Below are 16,264 nucleotides of genomic sequence, written 5' to 3'. Positions count from 1 at the left end.
TAAAATACTGTATAAGGGTCAGCTATATGGATGTCATGGAGTGTCACTGGCTGGCAGTGGCTTACATGGATTTCTTTCTGTCAGTCTTTTTTCCCTTTGTCCATATTTTATGTGTTTTTTAAAGGTAGTATTTCTCTAGCAAAAATGGTATAAATAATGGTATAAACCCCTGAATTCATTGCAAAATCTCAAACTCAAACATAACATACATTCCCCTTTTATCCTAATGTGCCATGTGTTCTGATTTACCTACTGTGTGTGTGTGTGTGTGTTTTTTCCTCTCCAGGAGCGTGAGCTGCAGAGTGCAGTTCGGAGTGCCAACATTGAGGAGCTGAAGGCGGAGGTCCTGGCGCTCCAGAGAGAAAAGGCTGAACTTGACCGCGCACAGAGACAGCTCGACAAAGAGATGGAGATGCTCAACACACACACTAAAGCACGCACGGAGATGGACATGCTGAAAAAGGACAAGGTAGTGTGCAACCTAGGTTCACTGGACAGAAACTGGTGTTCAACCTCTCTGGCATCAGACTTCAGCCTCTCACATTATAATAATAAATAATAGTGCTAAAAACTAATATTTTGTTATTAAAAAAAATAGAAACACACATTGCTCTACTATACTATTGCTTCTTCTCTCTAAGTAAAATGGATTTACCCTTGCTGGTGTTAATATAACCCTGTGTGCATCACACTACTCTCTCTGCTTTTCCTCTTCATCTTTCCCCTTGTTCCTTAACTGCTCTTGTCATCTTCCCTTTCTTTGTTGGGTCTGCTTTCATCTTTTCTCTTTCGTTCCTCCAGACAGAGAAGGAGGAACAGGTACGTAAGATCAAGTCTCGTCACAGCGAGGATCTGGTGTTATTGCTGGGCCACTTTCCCAACAAGAGAGAGCTGGAGGACTGGATCTATGCCAAGTCTAGGGAAATCAACAGTACAAGAGACAGACTTGCCAAACTCAAGTTAGCAAGATTAAATTTACATTCAAGCTCACTTATGGGAACAGAAATTTTGGAGAAAAAAATCACCTTCTGTGGCACTCACTAGTTTTATCTCATGATTTTCATTATCCTCAGTAAGGACCTGGCATCAAGTGAGCAGAATAAAAGCCACATTACTGCTGAGGTACGGAAGAAGGAGCAGCAGTTAGCCAATGATGAAGAGAAGTTCTTCAATGTGTGTGGCAGTCAGGATCTGGAGCAGGACCTGAGCAAACTGCAAGAAGATCTGGAGAAGGTCTCCAAACAAAGAGGTGAATGCTTCAAAATAGAAATTAGAAGGAGCTTCTTGGTGTAGACTGTAAAAGTAGTCCAGTGTTCAACAGGGGTGTGGAAAATAATAGATTTTTGGATGCGTCGCGATGCGGATGATTATGAATGGATTCACAAATGTCATTACGATTATCTAGAGGTTAATTCATAGTGTAATGTTGATGGAACGAAAAAGGTGGAACTCGGAAATGCAGAAGTGCAACTCCGGACTGCCTGTCCGGAGCTGTTGATTGACTGCCTGCCACAACTAAACTTTCACGTGATCAATAAAATCAATGCCCGCACAGTGTGCAGCACGGTAGCACTTAGCTTGCGTCCTCATTCTTCAGAGGGACGCTACGTGACAGGCAGCAGTAGGTGACGGTGAAAGCGAGTGGGGCAGAGGAAAATATGAGCACTGCGTTTCAGTCTGGCTGTAATTAAAGTCTTCAGATTTCCAAATTCAGACTGTGGTCTGGAAGCTGAGCAGGACTTGATTTGGCTGTTAGTTCATATTCATTTGTTGTCATTCATCCACATATCGAGTACACAAACGAGCGAAATGCTGTTTCTCAAGGCCCATGGTGCTCTGTACAAGATTACAATAATCAACTTGCAAGACAACATGAAACTACACTAGATGAGACAAAAAAAAAAATAGCAGCAGCAGAGGTCAGTAATAAAGCTGTAATAGTGTAATAATGCTATGCAATGTTAGCTACATTTATATGAAGTAACATTAAATATCTGCATTTCATTACTAACTGCTTGTTTGAATTGTTACAAATACTTTGCTTTTAAAGTACCAAGTAGTTGCTCAGTGAGAATAATACATCTTTATCCTATTCATTTTACAACCGCATCGTGGCCCTCATAATCATAATGAAGTGCCTAGAAATTCCCATCCTTGAGGTTATGCATTGTGATGCATTGAGGTATCGAATTGAATTGTTGACCTGATAATTGTAATCGAATCATGAGACCAGTGAAGATGCACACTAGGGTTGGGCGATGTCTACAAAATTTCCATCGGACGATGTCTGCAATGAGACATCGGGATGGATGATGTGATCAGATTCGCGGGCACACACACGATGCGGGGGGGCGCAGCAGTCGTCTGATGTGCATGTGTTCTCGCACAAATTGGTTGACTATTAACTTACATTACAAGTCGTGGTCGCAGTGGATATTTTACGCACGGACCAGGTAAAGCAACAGTTAGATTCAGTTGTTGGATAGGCTACGTCATTACGTGCGGCTCACCTGCTGCCGTGATAACGGATCGCGGGTGGAAATATAACATAAAATATATATATAAAAAAGTTCTCAGTCTGTTAGGCGACTTTATAAAACATACTGCTGATGGAGAAAGTGGAGCAGATGGGGGAGTGAGACAGAGAGGCGGGGCAAGCTGGGGTGTTTACCTGAGGTGTAGGTGTGTGGGAGTGTTTCAGAGTGTGGGGAGAAGAGAATTCCGAGGCAGGTGCAAAGCATACTTAAAAACAACAATAAGAATGTTCGTGGTCATTAAAACCTGCTTTCACAGGGTGGTATAATGTGAAAATTTAAGGGGTTTTTTGCTGCAGGGCGGGGGTTTTACAATCACGATGCCGGTTCAACGTTGATTGCCGATGGACGATGGCATCGTCTATAGGTCCAAACCTAATGCACACATCTACTGTTCGAGTTCAAGCAGTTGAAGTTATGTATGTGCTCATTTACATTTGTTCTCTCTCCCTCCACCTGTGTTTTTATAGCCATGCTCGCTGGAGCTACAGCAGTGTACACCCAGTTCATCAGCCAACTGACAGAGGAGAGAGAGCCCTGCTGCCCTGTGTGCCAGCGGACATTCCCCTCAGAGTCTGATCTGCAGGAGGTTATCAATGACATGCAGTCCAAACTCCGCCTGGTGCCAGATAAGCTGAAAAACACAGAGCAGGACCTGAAGAGGAAGGAGAAGAAGAAGGATGACATGATGAGTCTTAGACCTGTCAGGTATTTACATTTACATTTATTCATTTAGCTGACGCTTTTATCCAAAGCCACTTAAAATTGCTATACATGTCAGAGGTCGCACGCCTCTGGAGCAACTAGGGGTTAAGTGTCTTGCTCAGGGACACAATGGTGGATGGGTCACAGTGGGGGATTGAACCCGGGTCTCTCACACCAAAAGCATAGTCTTATCCATTATGTCATCGCCACCCCCCTAGGTATGGAGAAACCTGCAGTATAATCATTTTTTATGTACTATCAAATAGACCTGCAACTAAAAATGTCAGTGTGCTTCGAACAAAGTGCATGTTGGATTGCTAATAGTAGAGTCATTTTCCAAATCCGACAAGCGCATTCACTTCACGCAGCCGTTGGCCTGGTGTGGTGACAAAATATATAGGATGTTAGATTATACCTTTTATGGAGAAACTGTCTAAAATGTATGCAGTTATTGTAGGTATTTTCACTCTGAGCGTAGCCATTCACTCTCACAGTTGTACTTAAAGGCCTCAGACTAAAAACAAGTATCAGGTTGGCACTACCTCAAGGAAGCAGAGTTATTATATAAAGCACAAGTTAAAACCAGCACCCTCTTAGGAAGGCTCGGACATGTCATTTGCTGCGTCCATAACAACATTTACACATAAATCCGTTTGAGAGTCTTGCACTAGGGTACATGAATTACCCATGACCAAGACAATTTAAAAGTAAACTAAAATTGTCAAAACAAATCCCTGATGTTGACTCGCTTGTCACACTAAAAATAGATGTACAACTCTGTGTTCATTCAAGCAGTATGGCATGTAGAGAAAAGGGGGATGAATTGAACTGTGTACCACACGATTATTATTCTGAATTTGATTCATGGAAATGAACATGAAGGACAAACACTAAATCTTTGTTCTAAAAATGTCTGTTACTGCAGGACAATGCAGATGTTATTTTCATGGTTTTATGCTAAATAGATAATCTGTGTATTTTGTGATTTGCCTCTTTACCCCATTCACACTTATGTGAGTGTGCACACTTATTTGTGTAGAGCAAAAATCTTGTATAATTCAATTGGTGTGTGTTTCTCAATTAAGAGCATAACTTCTTGTCCTTTCTCTGCTTTGTGTGTTTTAATAGAGTTGAGCACAGGTTTTATGACTTGTGCCCCACTAGATGGAGCTAGAATCTCATATGATTGCAGATTTTATCTCTTGACCTCTCCACTGGTTTTTCATGACCTGAGCAGTAACTGTCATTTCCAAGGTTAAGAATGAACCTTAAATACCTTAAAGATAGTTTTAGGTGTACCCTCTGGACAGCCAATCCTACATACTTCACAAATTATGTGGCTTAAAGTTAAGGGCAACTAAAAGTCGAGTTGCCCTTAACTTTAACCCTCCTTGTACCCAGATGACTGAGAATCTTCACAGGTTATCTGGGTGTGTTAAAACATGAGCTTTCATCCATCAACAGGAGGCCTCAAACAAAACTGTTCCCTAAATCACTGCAGGGAGACAAAGATAAGAGAATGTTGGATAATAGTATCTAAATAAATGTAACATACACCTCCTTCTTCTCTCTTTCATGCTTCCCAGGCAGTCCATTGTACAGCTTCAGGAAAAGGAGTTGCCTGAGTTGAGAAACCGCCTGCAGACTGTGAACAGGGAAATCGAGAGGCTAAAGGGCGATGTGGAGGAGCAGGAGACTCTGCTTGGTACCCTGATGTCAGAGGAGGAAACAGCCAAGGCCTGCCTGCAGGATATATCTCTCATGGACAGATACCTGGTACCCTTCTCCTGCTTGTTTCACTACTAACTCATTGCAAATTTCTGGAAATTGATATACACCCCTTCTCCCCTGTCTTTCTTCACCTTACTGTATTTGTTTTCTTTCCAGATGGACCTTAAAGAGGTAGAGAGAAAAATAGCTCAGCATGCAACCAAACTCCAGGGAGTAGACCTAACCAGAACCATCCAGCAAGTCAGCCAGGAGAAACAGGAAACCCAATACAGGCTAGACACCAGTAAGATATCATCATACACCCACTTAGAGGGAAATTCCGTTTTCTTACGGTCTGGGTCTTATGTTGCAGTTTTTCCATGACTGTTGTTTTACTCATTTTTACTTTGATTGCTGAGATATGGGGCCAAAGTCATCAGACAGCTTACTAATGTAGTATACAAAGCAACAGAAGATCACCTTAATTATCATAACTCTAAATTTTGAAGTAAGAATGAAGGTGAACGCCCAAAACGTATCTATTACATTTATTCATTTAGCTGACGCTTGTATCCAAAGCGACTTACAATTTCTATATACGTCAGAGGTTGCATGCCTCTGGAGCAACTAGGGGTTAAGTGCTTGCTCAGGGACACATTGGTGCATGGGTCACAGTGGGGAGTTGAACCCGGGTTTCTCACACCAAAGGCAGGCATCTTATCCATTGTGCCATCACCACCCCATTATAATCATCTCTTGTGATCAAAAGTCAAAGATAATCAAAGAGGTGTAAATAATCAGGTTAAAGTGAACTTGTTTCAAAGCAGTGTCAAGCCACATAATCATAAACACCATTAAGTTCAAAAAAAAAAAGAAAAATCAAAAGAATCTTCTAGATCAGTGGTTCCCAACCTTTTTTCCTTGGCGCCCCCCCTACTTTGATCTAAGAAAAGCTGAGCCTCCCCCAACAGCTGACAAAACACGCACACAGAAAAATATTATGTAATTACTTACTAATAGCGAACAAATCGAGTCAAATGACACCTCCATGGCTCTGTGTAAATCAATGCCAGCTCTTGGTTGGCCTTCACCAACAGTCTCCTGGTGTTTTGTTTCTTGGTATTGTTTTAATACCAAGAAAAGGGGGTTATAAGGTGTAATATTTACAAAATATAGGCCTACAGCTTGCACTAAGTGCTTTTAACATATACTTTACTTGGGCGGGCCGGACAGGTATAGCTGCACCTGCCAAAGTATATTTAGAAACCACTTTAGCATTTTGCAGAGAAACGGTGAGGGAGTGGTCATCTGGTATTACGTTAATGGACAAGCAGGAAATGTTACATTACGGAGCGACAGTGAACACACCACTGCAGATGTCACTCACTAACGTTAAGCTTCAGTTTTGATCCACATGCGGCGCACTTGAAAACTGAATCACAGGTGAATTTATTAAACAAGGCGACTTAATGAAATGTACTGCTGATGGAGAAAGTCAGCTGAGACACCTACGGCATGTTTGCTGTGAGAGACCAGAGGTGCAGACTAGGTGTGTGTGAGTGTGGGGAGAAGAGCAGAGGAGCAGATTCAAGTAAATAAACACTAAACTATAAGGTGGAAAATGACCTACACTAACCTACTGTTAATACAAATAGCCTACAATATACACCGCTACCGAGCCCAGCCGCCGCCATGGTTGCTCTGTCTTAATGAGAGCTCAACAGTCCAATGAGCGGGTGTGTCGCGGTTCTGTCTCTCGGATCCGCCAGACGAGATCAAGGACTTTTGTGTTGCAATTTTGGTCTTTGTTTATAAAAAAAAGTTTAGATACAAATACATGTAAGCCCTTGATGAATTATTGGTTTCCATTTCAATGAATAGACTTTTTTTTTATTCCACTTGCCTCATTGTCCACAAAATAACACATAATAAAGCATTCCCTGATTATATGTAACAAAACAATCTAGGAGCACTCAGAGCTGTCAGTGGTCTTTGTGTTATAGATTTTGTGCTCTCCATTCAACGAGTGGAGCTGAATGCAGAGCACAGTGACAAATTTCAAAGTCCATTTTGTAGACAATAGGTTCAGAATTGGAGGAATTGTGTTTGTCCTATCTTCTCAGGCACCATCACTTTTTTACCATTTAGATGCTTACGTCATTAAATCCACAATTAATTTAACAGCAAATTGTATGCTTTGGAAAACATCTGCTCTTAAGATCAGTTGTTGGTCCCCAGCGGTTTATGCACATCTGCACATGCAGTGCAGTGTTGACTTCATCAGGAGTCCGATGGAAGAGGGAATGGTGTTGAAGCAATTGTAAGATTTTTCTGTCTCCGTCCCTGCCTGCTTGTGTCCTTGCAGCCTCCAGTAAGACGGAGCTGAAACGTAAGCTGATCCAGGACCAGCAGGATCAGATTCAGACGCTGAAAAGTGCTGTGAATGAGAAGAGAGCAGAGAAACTCCAGCTGAGCAGTGATATGCAGAAACAGCAGCAGCTGGAGGAGCAGTGTGTGGAGTTCACCACTGAAATACAGGCCTTAACCAGAGAAATCAGGGTACATTTTAAAGTTTTTGTTTATGTAAGCTAAATTCTTGTAAGATGCTGATGTTGAGGATACACAATGTTTTGTAGTGGTTGCACTTTTCATGTTTTGAAGTTCAAGTTCACCCTCTAGATGTGTTAATGAGAATTGCAATGCACATTTTGCACATCATATTTGCACAGATTTTAAATATACATCCAGTATCATTTTTGAATAATATCAATGTGGGGCACCGCATTAATTTACTTTAATTTACACCTCTCAGTTGATCGGTTTCTATTTGAAGTTATTGTTTGCCGTTTCTTTTTTTCTATTTGGCAAGACTAGATGCGGGAAAAAAATGTCTGTGCTATTGAAACATGTAACATTATCTCTTTTCCTCTGACTTTGTGTCCAACCAGGAAGCGAAGGAACAGCTGTCCCCTTTATCTTCTGCTCTGGAGAAGCTGCAACAGGAGAAGCAGGAGCTGGTGGAACGCAAGAGGCTGAGGCAGGGAGAGGGGCAGGAGAAGGTAGACACATTCTCACTTTTATCTCCCTTTCACTGTTCTCTTTCTCTGTACTGAAAACTCTGCAGAAATTCACCAACAACACACGTTTTATTAGACATAGGAGATTATATCCTCCTCTTTGCATTCTCTTTCCTCTTTTGGTGAACAAGAGCAGGAGTTTCTTTTCCCCTACATTTTACCACAGGATATATTTTAATAGTGAAACAATAATATTCAACAGTGAGTCAGCATTATATTAAAAAGACTGGACAGTTATAAAAAATACCTACTGTTTTGGCTTTATAGTTAATAAACTTAACTACTAACATGATATCAGCCAAGTCACATTTCCTGAGAATGACAGAAGTAAGATTATGAGTGTACAACAAATTAGGCAACAGAAAAAAGGCTAATGATGGACTAAAAGCATTTTTAAACTTTGTCTGCTATAATCCTAATCTAATCACACTTTGTCACTGACAGATCAATGCCATTAACGAGAGAGTGAAGGTGATCACCACCTTGGAAAGAGACATTACCAAATACGTTGATGACAGCAAAGACGAATACAAAGAGGTAACATGTTTTCCATTATCATACCATCCTCCGTGGGTCATTTTGTGACGGACAGTACATATATATGGTTATCGTGAAAGGTAAATGTGTGTTGTCTTCATTCACACGCTGAAAACACAGCTTTGATCATTTTGTCATTGTTTTCTTTGGTATCAGATGTAGAATCTTGGCTGTAATTGTGTTGGGTTATTTATTTTTGAAAGTATTGAACAACTTGTCTGTTGTTGCAGCAAAAAGAGTCTGAGCTTCAGGAAACCAACACTCAGCTCCATGAGGCTGAGAAGTCTAAAGAGAAGATCAACAAAGAGATGGGAAACATCCGCCAGGACATAGACACTCAAAAGGTACAGCCAGCTGGGTCATTGTCTTCATGTTTCTGCCTCTTTTCTTCTGGTTTTTAAATAAAGTTGTAAGTTCATGCCACCATTCTGCTGGTTGGGGCCAATAAACCCTTAGTTATTAATTTTAACAGTCAGTGTTGCATCCAGTTTTGAATCTATTAAGTAATCCAGCAGGAAACAATGTGCTGTAAAACACCCAGATGAGTCTGGGTATCTGGCACAACTTCACCTACTTACAAGTTGCATGGAGAAGGGAAGAAGTCTGACGGGGTAAAAACTTCATGCTTTAAACATTAAAAAGAACTTTATTGACGGCCAGCCGTTTGGCTTGTGGCCTTTATCAGTGTTGACCATGAACACCTACCCTGCTCGTCCACTCTGATTACTGTGCAAACCACTTTGTCCTTAGCCATTTAGTCACATCACAGTATACAAGTCAGTCGTGCACTGAGGGGAACCTGTAAGGACATGGCACTCTAGTTGCACAACACTTTGGTTAGTAGTTAATATGTTTTTAACTTGTTTATATTTTTTAGGTCCGGGAGCGCTGGTTGCAGGACAACCTCACCTTGAGGAAGCGTGTTAAGGAGTTGAAGGAGGTTGTGGCAAAACGCGAGGCTCTTTTGAAAGACATGGGCAACATGCAAGTTTTGGAGCTACGCCAGTAAGAACACTACACAGTTATAAATCGTTCGTAAGTCCCGTAGATTGATGAAGTTATAAAAGAGAACCAAGCTGCACAGAAGCTTGCGGTGTGTGAAGGTTACTCATGATCAGGCTGGTAAAATTACTAGAAGTTAGCCACTGTGTTTTCTCCTCACCGCTTTCTGTGTTTGTCCAGAGAACGGCGTGATGCGGAATGCAAGTTCGAAGACTTAAAGAAGAACCGCAGTATTGCACTGGGTCGTAAGAAAGGCTTTGAGGAGGAGATACTGCATTACAGGTGAGACATGCAGATCAACTGGCTTTATGCAGAACAGAGAGCCTAAATTAATTCAGCTGAGATGTTTATTATTACTCCAATTTAGTTTCTAAGGCTGACCAGTGTCACTATTAATGAATCCTGCTTTTATGCCATGTTTTATTGTATGAACTTGTTCTTTGAATTAACCGTTTGCAGAAAAGAGCTGCGAGAAGATCAGTATGACAAAGCTGATGAGCTCTACAAAAACAAGATGATCACAATGAGGACCACCGAGCTGGTCATTAAAGACCTGGATCTTTACTACAAGGCCCTTGATCAGTAAGTGTTGTCCTAACATGTACACACAAAAACTTACATGGTTTTTACACAAAAGGCAAACATGAACAATTGTATCTTTAATGATTCTGAGGTCATATTAACAGGAGTTCCCCTGCCATTATAAGGTTTAGGTGGTGAGGCTTAAAACAGCTTGCATGTTGTGCCATGAGTGTAAACTCGTTGAGGAGAGCATCAAAACTAACAAGATGACGTTTCCCACATCTAATGGTTATAGTTCCTACTCAGTATACTTCTTTTGCAAGTTTAGCTTTTGGGGTGTAGTTTATTCAATATCTGCTCTAGGTTTTCCAACTTATTATTCACAGATGTGGTAATAATAATTGTGCAAAATGATGCAAAATTGCATATTTCTTTATTAACCAACCAAAAACATTAATTTGATTAATCATTTAATGAAGACACCCAGAATTGTGATATGCCAACTGGAAATGACCAGTACCTTTTATATTAACATCAAAAATAATATCTTCTGGTCATTATGATATTTAGTCCTACAAATATCAGTGGATGGGTACTGGTAGAAGCAAATGTCAGAGACCTTTTCTCTGCCTGGAACAGGATGTATGTACGTATACAGTGACACAAACTGAAACCGTTCTATATGAATGATATCTGTTACAATATGAGCAATATCTTATACGCACAGGAAATAGAAACCATTACATTAAACAACTGCAGACAATACTGTATGTTTTTTTTGTATTAGAGTAGTTAATTTGTCTTAAAACATACTTAAAACCTTTTCACATCTTACAGTAGGTTTTAGAGGGTCCCCTAAAGCCTTTGTACAATCGATAGCTAACTAGTATTTACCTACATTACATTATTTATTTTTCTTTTCACTTTCTTAATCTTCTAAATGCACACTGGTGGAGTTACTACAATAGTACAATACCATAAATCCACAAATACATTGCCTCCACCATGGTGGGAATGTGTAGAAGAGCCAAGAACAATGCTGGGAAGAAAAAAGTAACAAATATTAATTGAACAAATAAATTGAAAAGAAAATACTACAATAACATCTACAGTGCATTCATTTATTTTTTATGAAAGGCCCTTAGTGTTTATGTACTGTAGATAGTAGTGTTGGTAAGATTTAGTTTCAACATTAGTGCATCATTTGTAACCCATTAAAGAGACTTCCGTCTGTCGTCTTCCTTATCAGGCCCTTTGAAGTTCATCAAGTCGGGTCATCGATTCCACCAGAGAGTTTTTAGGTTGTTAGCTGACAGTTAGCTGCATCATAGTGGGAAAACTGAGTTTGAAGAGTGATCTTAATTATCATGTAAATCCTCCAGGCAGTAGCATTGAGGGCTTCAGAAATATATCTGCTGAAAGTTCCACAGTTAAGCAAAGTCACAGTGGTGCAGTGGTTAACACTTTCACCTCACAGCAAGGTTCTAGATTTAAGCCACTTTTTTAGTGTGTGAAGTTAATGTTGCTTCAAGCAACTGCAGTGCAGACCTGTCAACAGCAGTGTTAACTTGCTAACTTATCTCAATTAGATATCATCAGTTAGAAATAACACACAGGCCTGTAGCTTGAAAATAATCTCAATGTCCTACATGGATTGGGAAAATGATTGTAATTGAAATTGGATATTTCCCTCAAATCATTCAGACCTGCTAAATTTCACGACAACTCGGAGCAGCCTACAAAGTTTGATTACCTTCTTTTGATCAAGTGCTCCTCTGGAACAAAATCAGACTCACCAAGTACATGTGGACAAGGAATTTATTTTGGTCCACATGTAAGTACAGCGAAATAAAAACATATGAGAACAGAAAAGGAATAGCATTAGGTAAGTTAATATCGGATTCAAAAGTGTGAAATAAAACCAAATACCTATGAGCATTATTTGTTGTACACATATCTTTTGCAACATCAAAGCAAAACACTGACGACATTTGTGGCGAGGGAATTACATGTTTCTGCATCAGTTGAATTTCCTTTGTGTAGGTGGATAAGTCTATGCAGTAAGACACGTCAGCAGTCATAAGTTTGAACTTTCTATTTTTTTCTCATCATCATGCTCTAGAAAGTGCAGATATATGATGACCATGCAAAGTGTGTAGATGGAGCGTAGTGCTTCTCCAGTCTACATTTGAATGCATTTTATATGAATGATGGATTAGCACACGCAGATAGCAGGGATTATCTGAGCTACAGAGAGAGCTGGAGGGGAGTTAAAAGGTGCAGCTCCCCAACACCCAGTTAACGAATGACTGTGAGGTTACACCTCACGGCCCAAAAAGAACAACAAACGCACATGTGTTCATTTACAGCTGAGGGCTGCAGCTTACTTTGGCTAGCCTTCAACTCAGCAATCAATCATGATTTCAGTTAACTGCTTGTCTGTGGCAGCACACCGGCTGCTTTTTGTTCAGGTGCCGCCGTGCTGTTGCCGAGGCGACATAAGTTTCGTTTTACGGTGGACGGCCGGTGACATTACAGAGTTGTTGTTTTCTTTAGCTTGAAATAATCCCATATTTTAGACACTTTCTTTTGTCCCTCGCTATTTTCTCTCTCTCTACAGCGTAAGCGCGATGTGCGACAGTAGTCATTGTCCCTGTGAAACACTGTGCTGTATCGTTACATGGATTAAACGAAACGCAAAGAATTTGTGTCCATGCATTTTATTAATCGATTTTATCGATTTAATCAATGAATCGTTTCAGCCCTAAAATATTGCGATATATTGCGAATTATTACCTTTTTTCCAACTTCAAATTGTGTCCCTAAAGGAAAACTGTTTTTCTATTGGACTGAAAAAGCAACTGATTTTATTATTATAGTATCAAAAAGTAAAATTCGCATGTACAATTTATATAATAAAAGATCGATACTTGTATTGCCATGGAAAATATCACGATGCTATGCTACATCAGTTTTTTCCCCCACCTCTGCTATTTGTCGTTAATGAATTGTTTTCACTGAGAAAATATCAGCATATTAATCGATACAGAAAATGTTTAGTTGCAGCCCTAATTCAGTTAGATTAAGATACTTTATTATTATTCTTTGATCACTTCATATTTTCAACATTCACATTGGTTATACATAAGTGTTTTTCCAAAGGATTCAGCAAATAATCTATGGAATACAACTGATACCCAATTATTAAGTGTGAAAATTCATTATCATTCATCTTTATATGCCTTTAGAAATGTTTCAAGAATATAAATCCACCCCAATGCTATGCCAGTCTTACGAGCACAAAACTTACCACAAAATATCAGGTTTGTTTCCTAGAAATACAGCCGCATTATTGGCATCAGCATCATTGCAGTGTGGCATCAGGTTTGCATGTACATGGTTGATTTTTGTGATAAAAATGTGCAAATATTTGGAAAATTATCAGCAGGGTAGCAATGCACAACCAGGCACATTTTAAAATTTTGAACTGCGAAGGAGGCGATCACAACAAAATTTTATTGCAAATCATCTTTGTTTGTATAGCACTTTTCTAACAAGTAACACAAAGTGCTTTATGCTATAAAAACTAAGACAATGACAATAATAAAGCACCATAGGTTACTTTTTCACAAGGTCATGAATCAGTGCTCATTATGCTTTTGCAGTGGACTATTCTTTCCATCGAATCCTTATAGAGAAGATCCACTGTAATTAAGATCAACATGGGGAGAAAACATTTTCAATGTTTTGAATATATGGATAAATATGACAGAGACATAAAAAAGAATGAAAGACAGAAGTGAGCCTCTGTAAGGAAGTCTGAGCTCACCGTCTTAGATACCATCTGAGAAGAGAGCAGAAGCATCATTTGCTCAAATGTGTGGGTTAGTTAAGGCATCAGTGTCTGCACTTTTATCAAGATTGAAAGCAGGCCATAGCAGCCTTCCAGCAGACCATACATTTCAGGTCACAGTTTCAGTCTGAATACACAGAAAATGGTTTTATGGTGAGATGCTTTGATTTGGTAGTGCAAAATGAAACTTCCTCTGTCACTTTGCAACAGATTGTTGTATGTGCATATTAGACTCCGGAGACTGTGACTGTCAAGTACTTCTAATCCCTGTTTCACTGTTGTAAAATGACTTTGAGAAAATAAATATCATATTCATTTCAGCGAGAAATCTTTTGAATATACAGATATTCATGTATTCCACATGATACTGAAATAGAATTGATGTTAAAATTGACGCTCAAGGAAGTTTAGGAAATTGAAAGGATCTTGAAGTAAGCTACCAGGTTATTGGGTAATGGATACAGAACAGTCAATGTAGGTGTGTGAACCAAATATTGTCTCTGGTGCAGTGTTGGGGAGTAACCTGTTTCATGTTATGTAATTTAATTACAAATAAATGTAACTGTAATCCATTAGTTACTAGGAAGTAAGTGAGTAATTAAATTACTGTTACTTATGAAAATGTTCATGATTACTTTGATGTTTACATCTGAATATTTTCTGTAAACAGCTAGGCTATGTGTTGCAAAATATTAATTTTGTTGCTTTGCATGTTTTTCATGCATACATCTTGCTTTTGTAATTTCCAACTACAGCCATTTAGTAAGGTTTGGTGCTATTCTGATGCTTTTGATTGGTTCTCATGTTTGAATTTGCAGCGCCAACTGTCTGCCAGTTAAATTGCTTCTCAAGCTGTCTTTTGAAAATGGTTAACAGTTGAAAACTTTCATTAGAAAAATAAAAAAGTAATTAAATATAAGTAACATTACTGTTAAAAAGTAATTGAAAAAGATACATTACTATTATATTTTATATCGAGAAACTTGTAATCGGTAACCTACTACATTTCCAAAGTAACCTTCCCAACGCTGCTCTAGGGTGTGGTGGTAAATTAGTGTCAAAACCCGCAGCCCTTAAAAACAGGTGTGTGCACAGAGTGGTATCCGCGGGTGAAAGACCATCCTCGTGTGTGATCATTTCTGCTCTATGTGCACAAATGCTGTCCTGCGAGAGCAGAAATATTCATTAAAGAAAGGTTAGAAAATATTTTTGTATGCCCACATTTATACAGATCAGCCACAACATTATGACCACCTGCCAAATATTGTGTAGATCCCCTTTACCACCAAAACAGCCCTGACCTGTCAATTGATTGATGATCCAGTAGACTTCTGAAGGTGCACTGTTGACGTTGGCAGATCCTTTCGAAGTCCAAGTAAGTTGCAAGGTGGGGCCTCCGTGGGTCGGACTTGTTTGCCCAGCACATCCCATAGATGCTCAATTAGATTGAGATCTTGGGAATTTGGAGGCTAAGTCAACACCTTGAACTCGCCGTGGTTTTCAAATCATTCCTGAACCATGTTTGCTTTGTGGCAGAGCACATTATACTGCTGAAAGATAGCCATCACAGTTTGACCCTTGTCGAAGTCGCTCAAATCCTTGCACTCGCCCATTTTTCCTGCTTCTAACATTTCAACTTTGAGGACAAAATGTTCACTTTCTGCCTTACATATCCCATCCCACATAGTATAGAGATAATCAGTGTTATTCACTTAACCTGGCAGTGGTCATAATGTTATGGCTGATCAGTGTACAGTTCTTAGAAAGAGAATTTGGCAGGTCAGACTTAAAACAAAAAATCTGAAATTGGAATTATCCAAGAAAATTACAATCAGTGCATTATTTAATGTTACAGTTTCAAAACATTGGACTGCCATCTGTTTTTTTCTTCTTCAGTAAACTTCATTGAACGTATGTCTGATACTGTATGTAACGTCACTTCACTTCACTTGTTTTCTTCTCATATTTGGGCATAAAAACCTTCCATTACTGTTGAAAGAATATCAAGCTCTACTCCCTCTGTCTTTTGTTTCTTTCTTTTTTCATCGTTCGTCTATTTGTCCACCATATATGGGCTTTAGAAGAAATGCTGCTGATAATACTGTTATCACTCTGGTGTTATCAGACCACATTAAGTTTCTCATCAATTTGCTAGATTATAGACAAAATGCTTCTTGGTATGCCGGAAAGCAACACACAGTTGGCTGCCTTCCTATGTTTTATATCAACATGTATCTCTGTCTTGTGTAAATAATTAATTGATTTAGTAAATTTTATTTTATTTTATGCTCTTGCTAACATTTTATAACCAAGTCATCAAAATT

The 16,264-nt window shown here is 39.3% G+C and overlaps 1 protein-coding gene across 4 annotated transcripts in view; it reads left to right on the top strand.

Moving 5' to 3' along the window:
- The window catches only part of rad50 (RAD50 homolog, double strand break repair protein), a 38,163-nt gene that overhangs the window by 17,175 nt on the left and 4,724 nt on the right, over positions 1 to 16,264 (top strand). For all 4 annotated transcript variants that reach the window (XM_038708079.1, XM_038708080.1, XM_038708081.1 and 1 more), the window contains 13 exons: positions 287 to 469; positions 802 to 959; positions 1,074 to 1,249; positions 3,005 to 3,242; positions 4,826 to 5,015; positions 5,127 to 5,253; positions 7,315 to 7,508; positions 7,898 to 8,008; positions 8,471 to 8,563; positions 8,794 to 8,907; positions 9,441 to 9,568; positions 9,746 to 9,847; positions 10,025 to 10,147. In XM_038708079.1, coding sequence (XP_038564007.1) covers positions 287 to 469; positions 802 to 959; positions 1,074 to 1,249; positions 3,005 to 3,242; positions 4,826 to 5,015; positions 5,127 to 5,253; positions 7,315 to 7,508; positions 7,898 to 8,008; positions 8,471 to 8,563; positions 8,794 to 8,907; positions 9,441 to 9,568; positions 9,746 to 9,847; positions 10,025 to 10,147 — 1,937 coding nt within the window. The remainder of the gene's footprint in view (positions 1 to 286; positions 470 to 801; positions 960 to 1,073; positions 1,250 to 3,004; positions 3,243 to 4,825; positions 5,016 to 5,126; positions 5,254 to 7,314; positions 7,509 to 7,897; positions 8,009 to 8,470; positions 8,564 to 8,793; positions 8,908 to 9,440; positions 9,569 to 9,745; positions 9,848 to 10,024; positions 10,148 to 16,264) is intronic.

Source organism: Micropterus salmoides, unplaced genomic scaffold (genome assembly GCF_014851395.1).
Source record: "Micropterus salmoides isolate LMB-PRFRI ecotype aquatic unplaced genomic scaffold, ASM1485139v1 Ms_hic_scaffold_9, whole genome shotgun sequence".
Lineage (NCBI taxonomy): Eukaryota > Metazoa > Chordata > Actinopteri > Centrarchiformes > Centrarchidae > Micropterus > Micropterus salmoides.
This window is presented reverse-complemented; position numbering and strand designations above follow the sequence as displayed.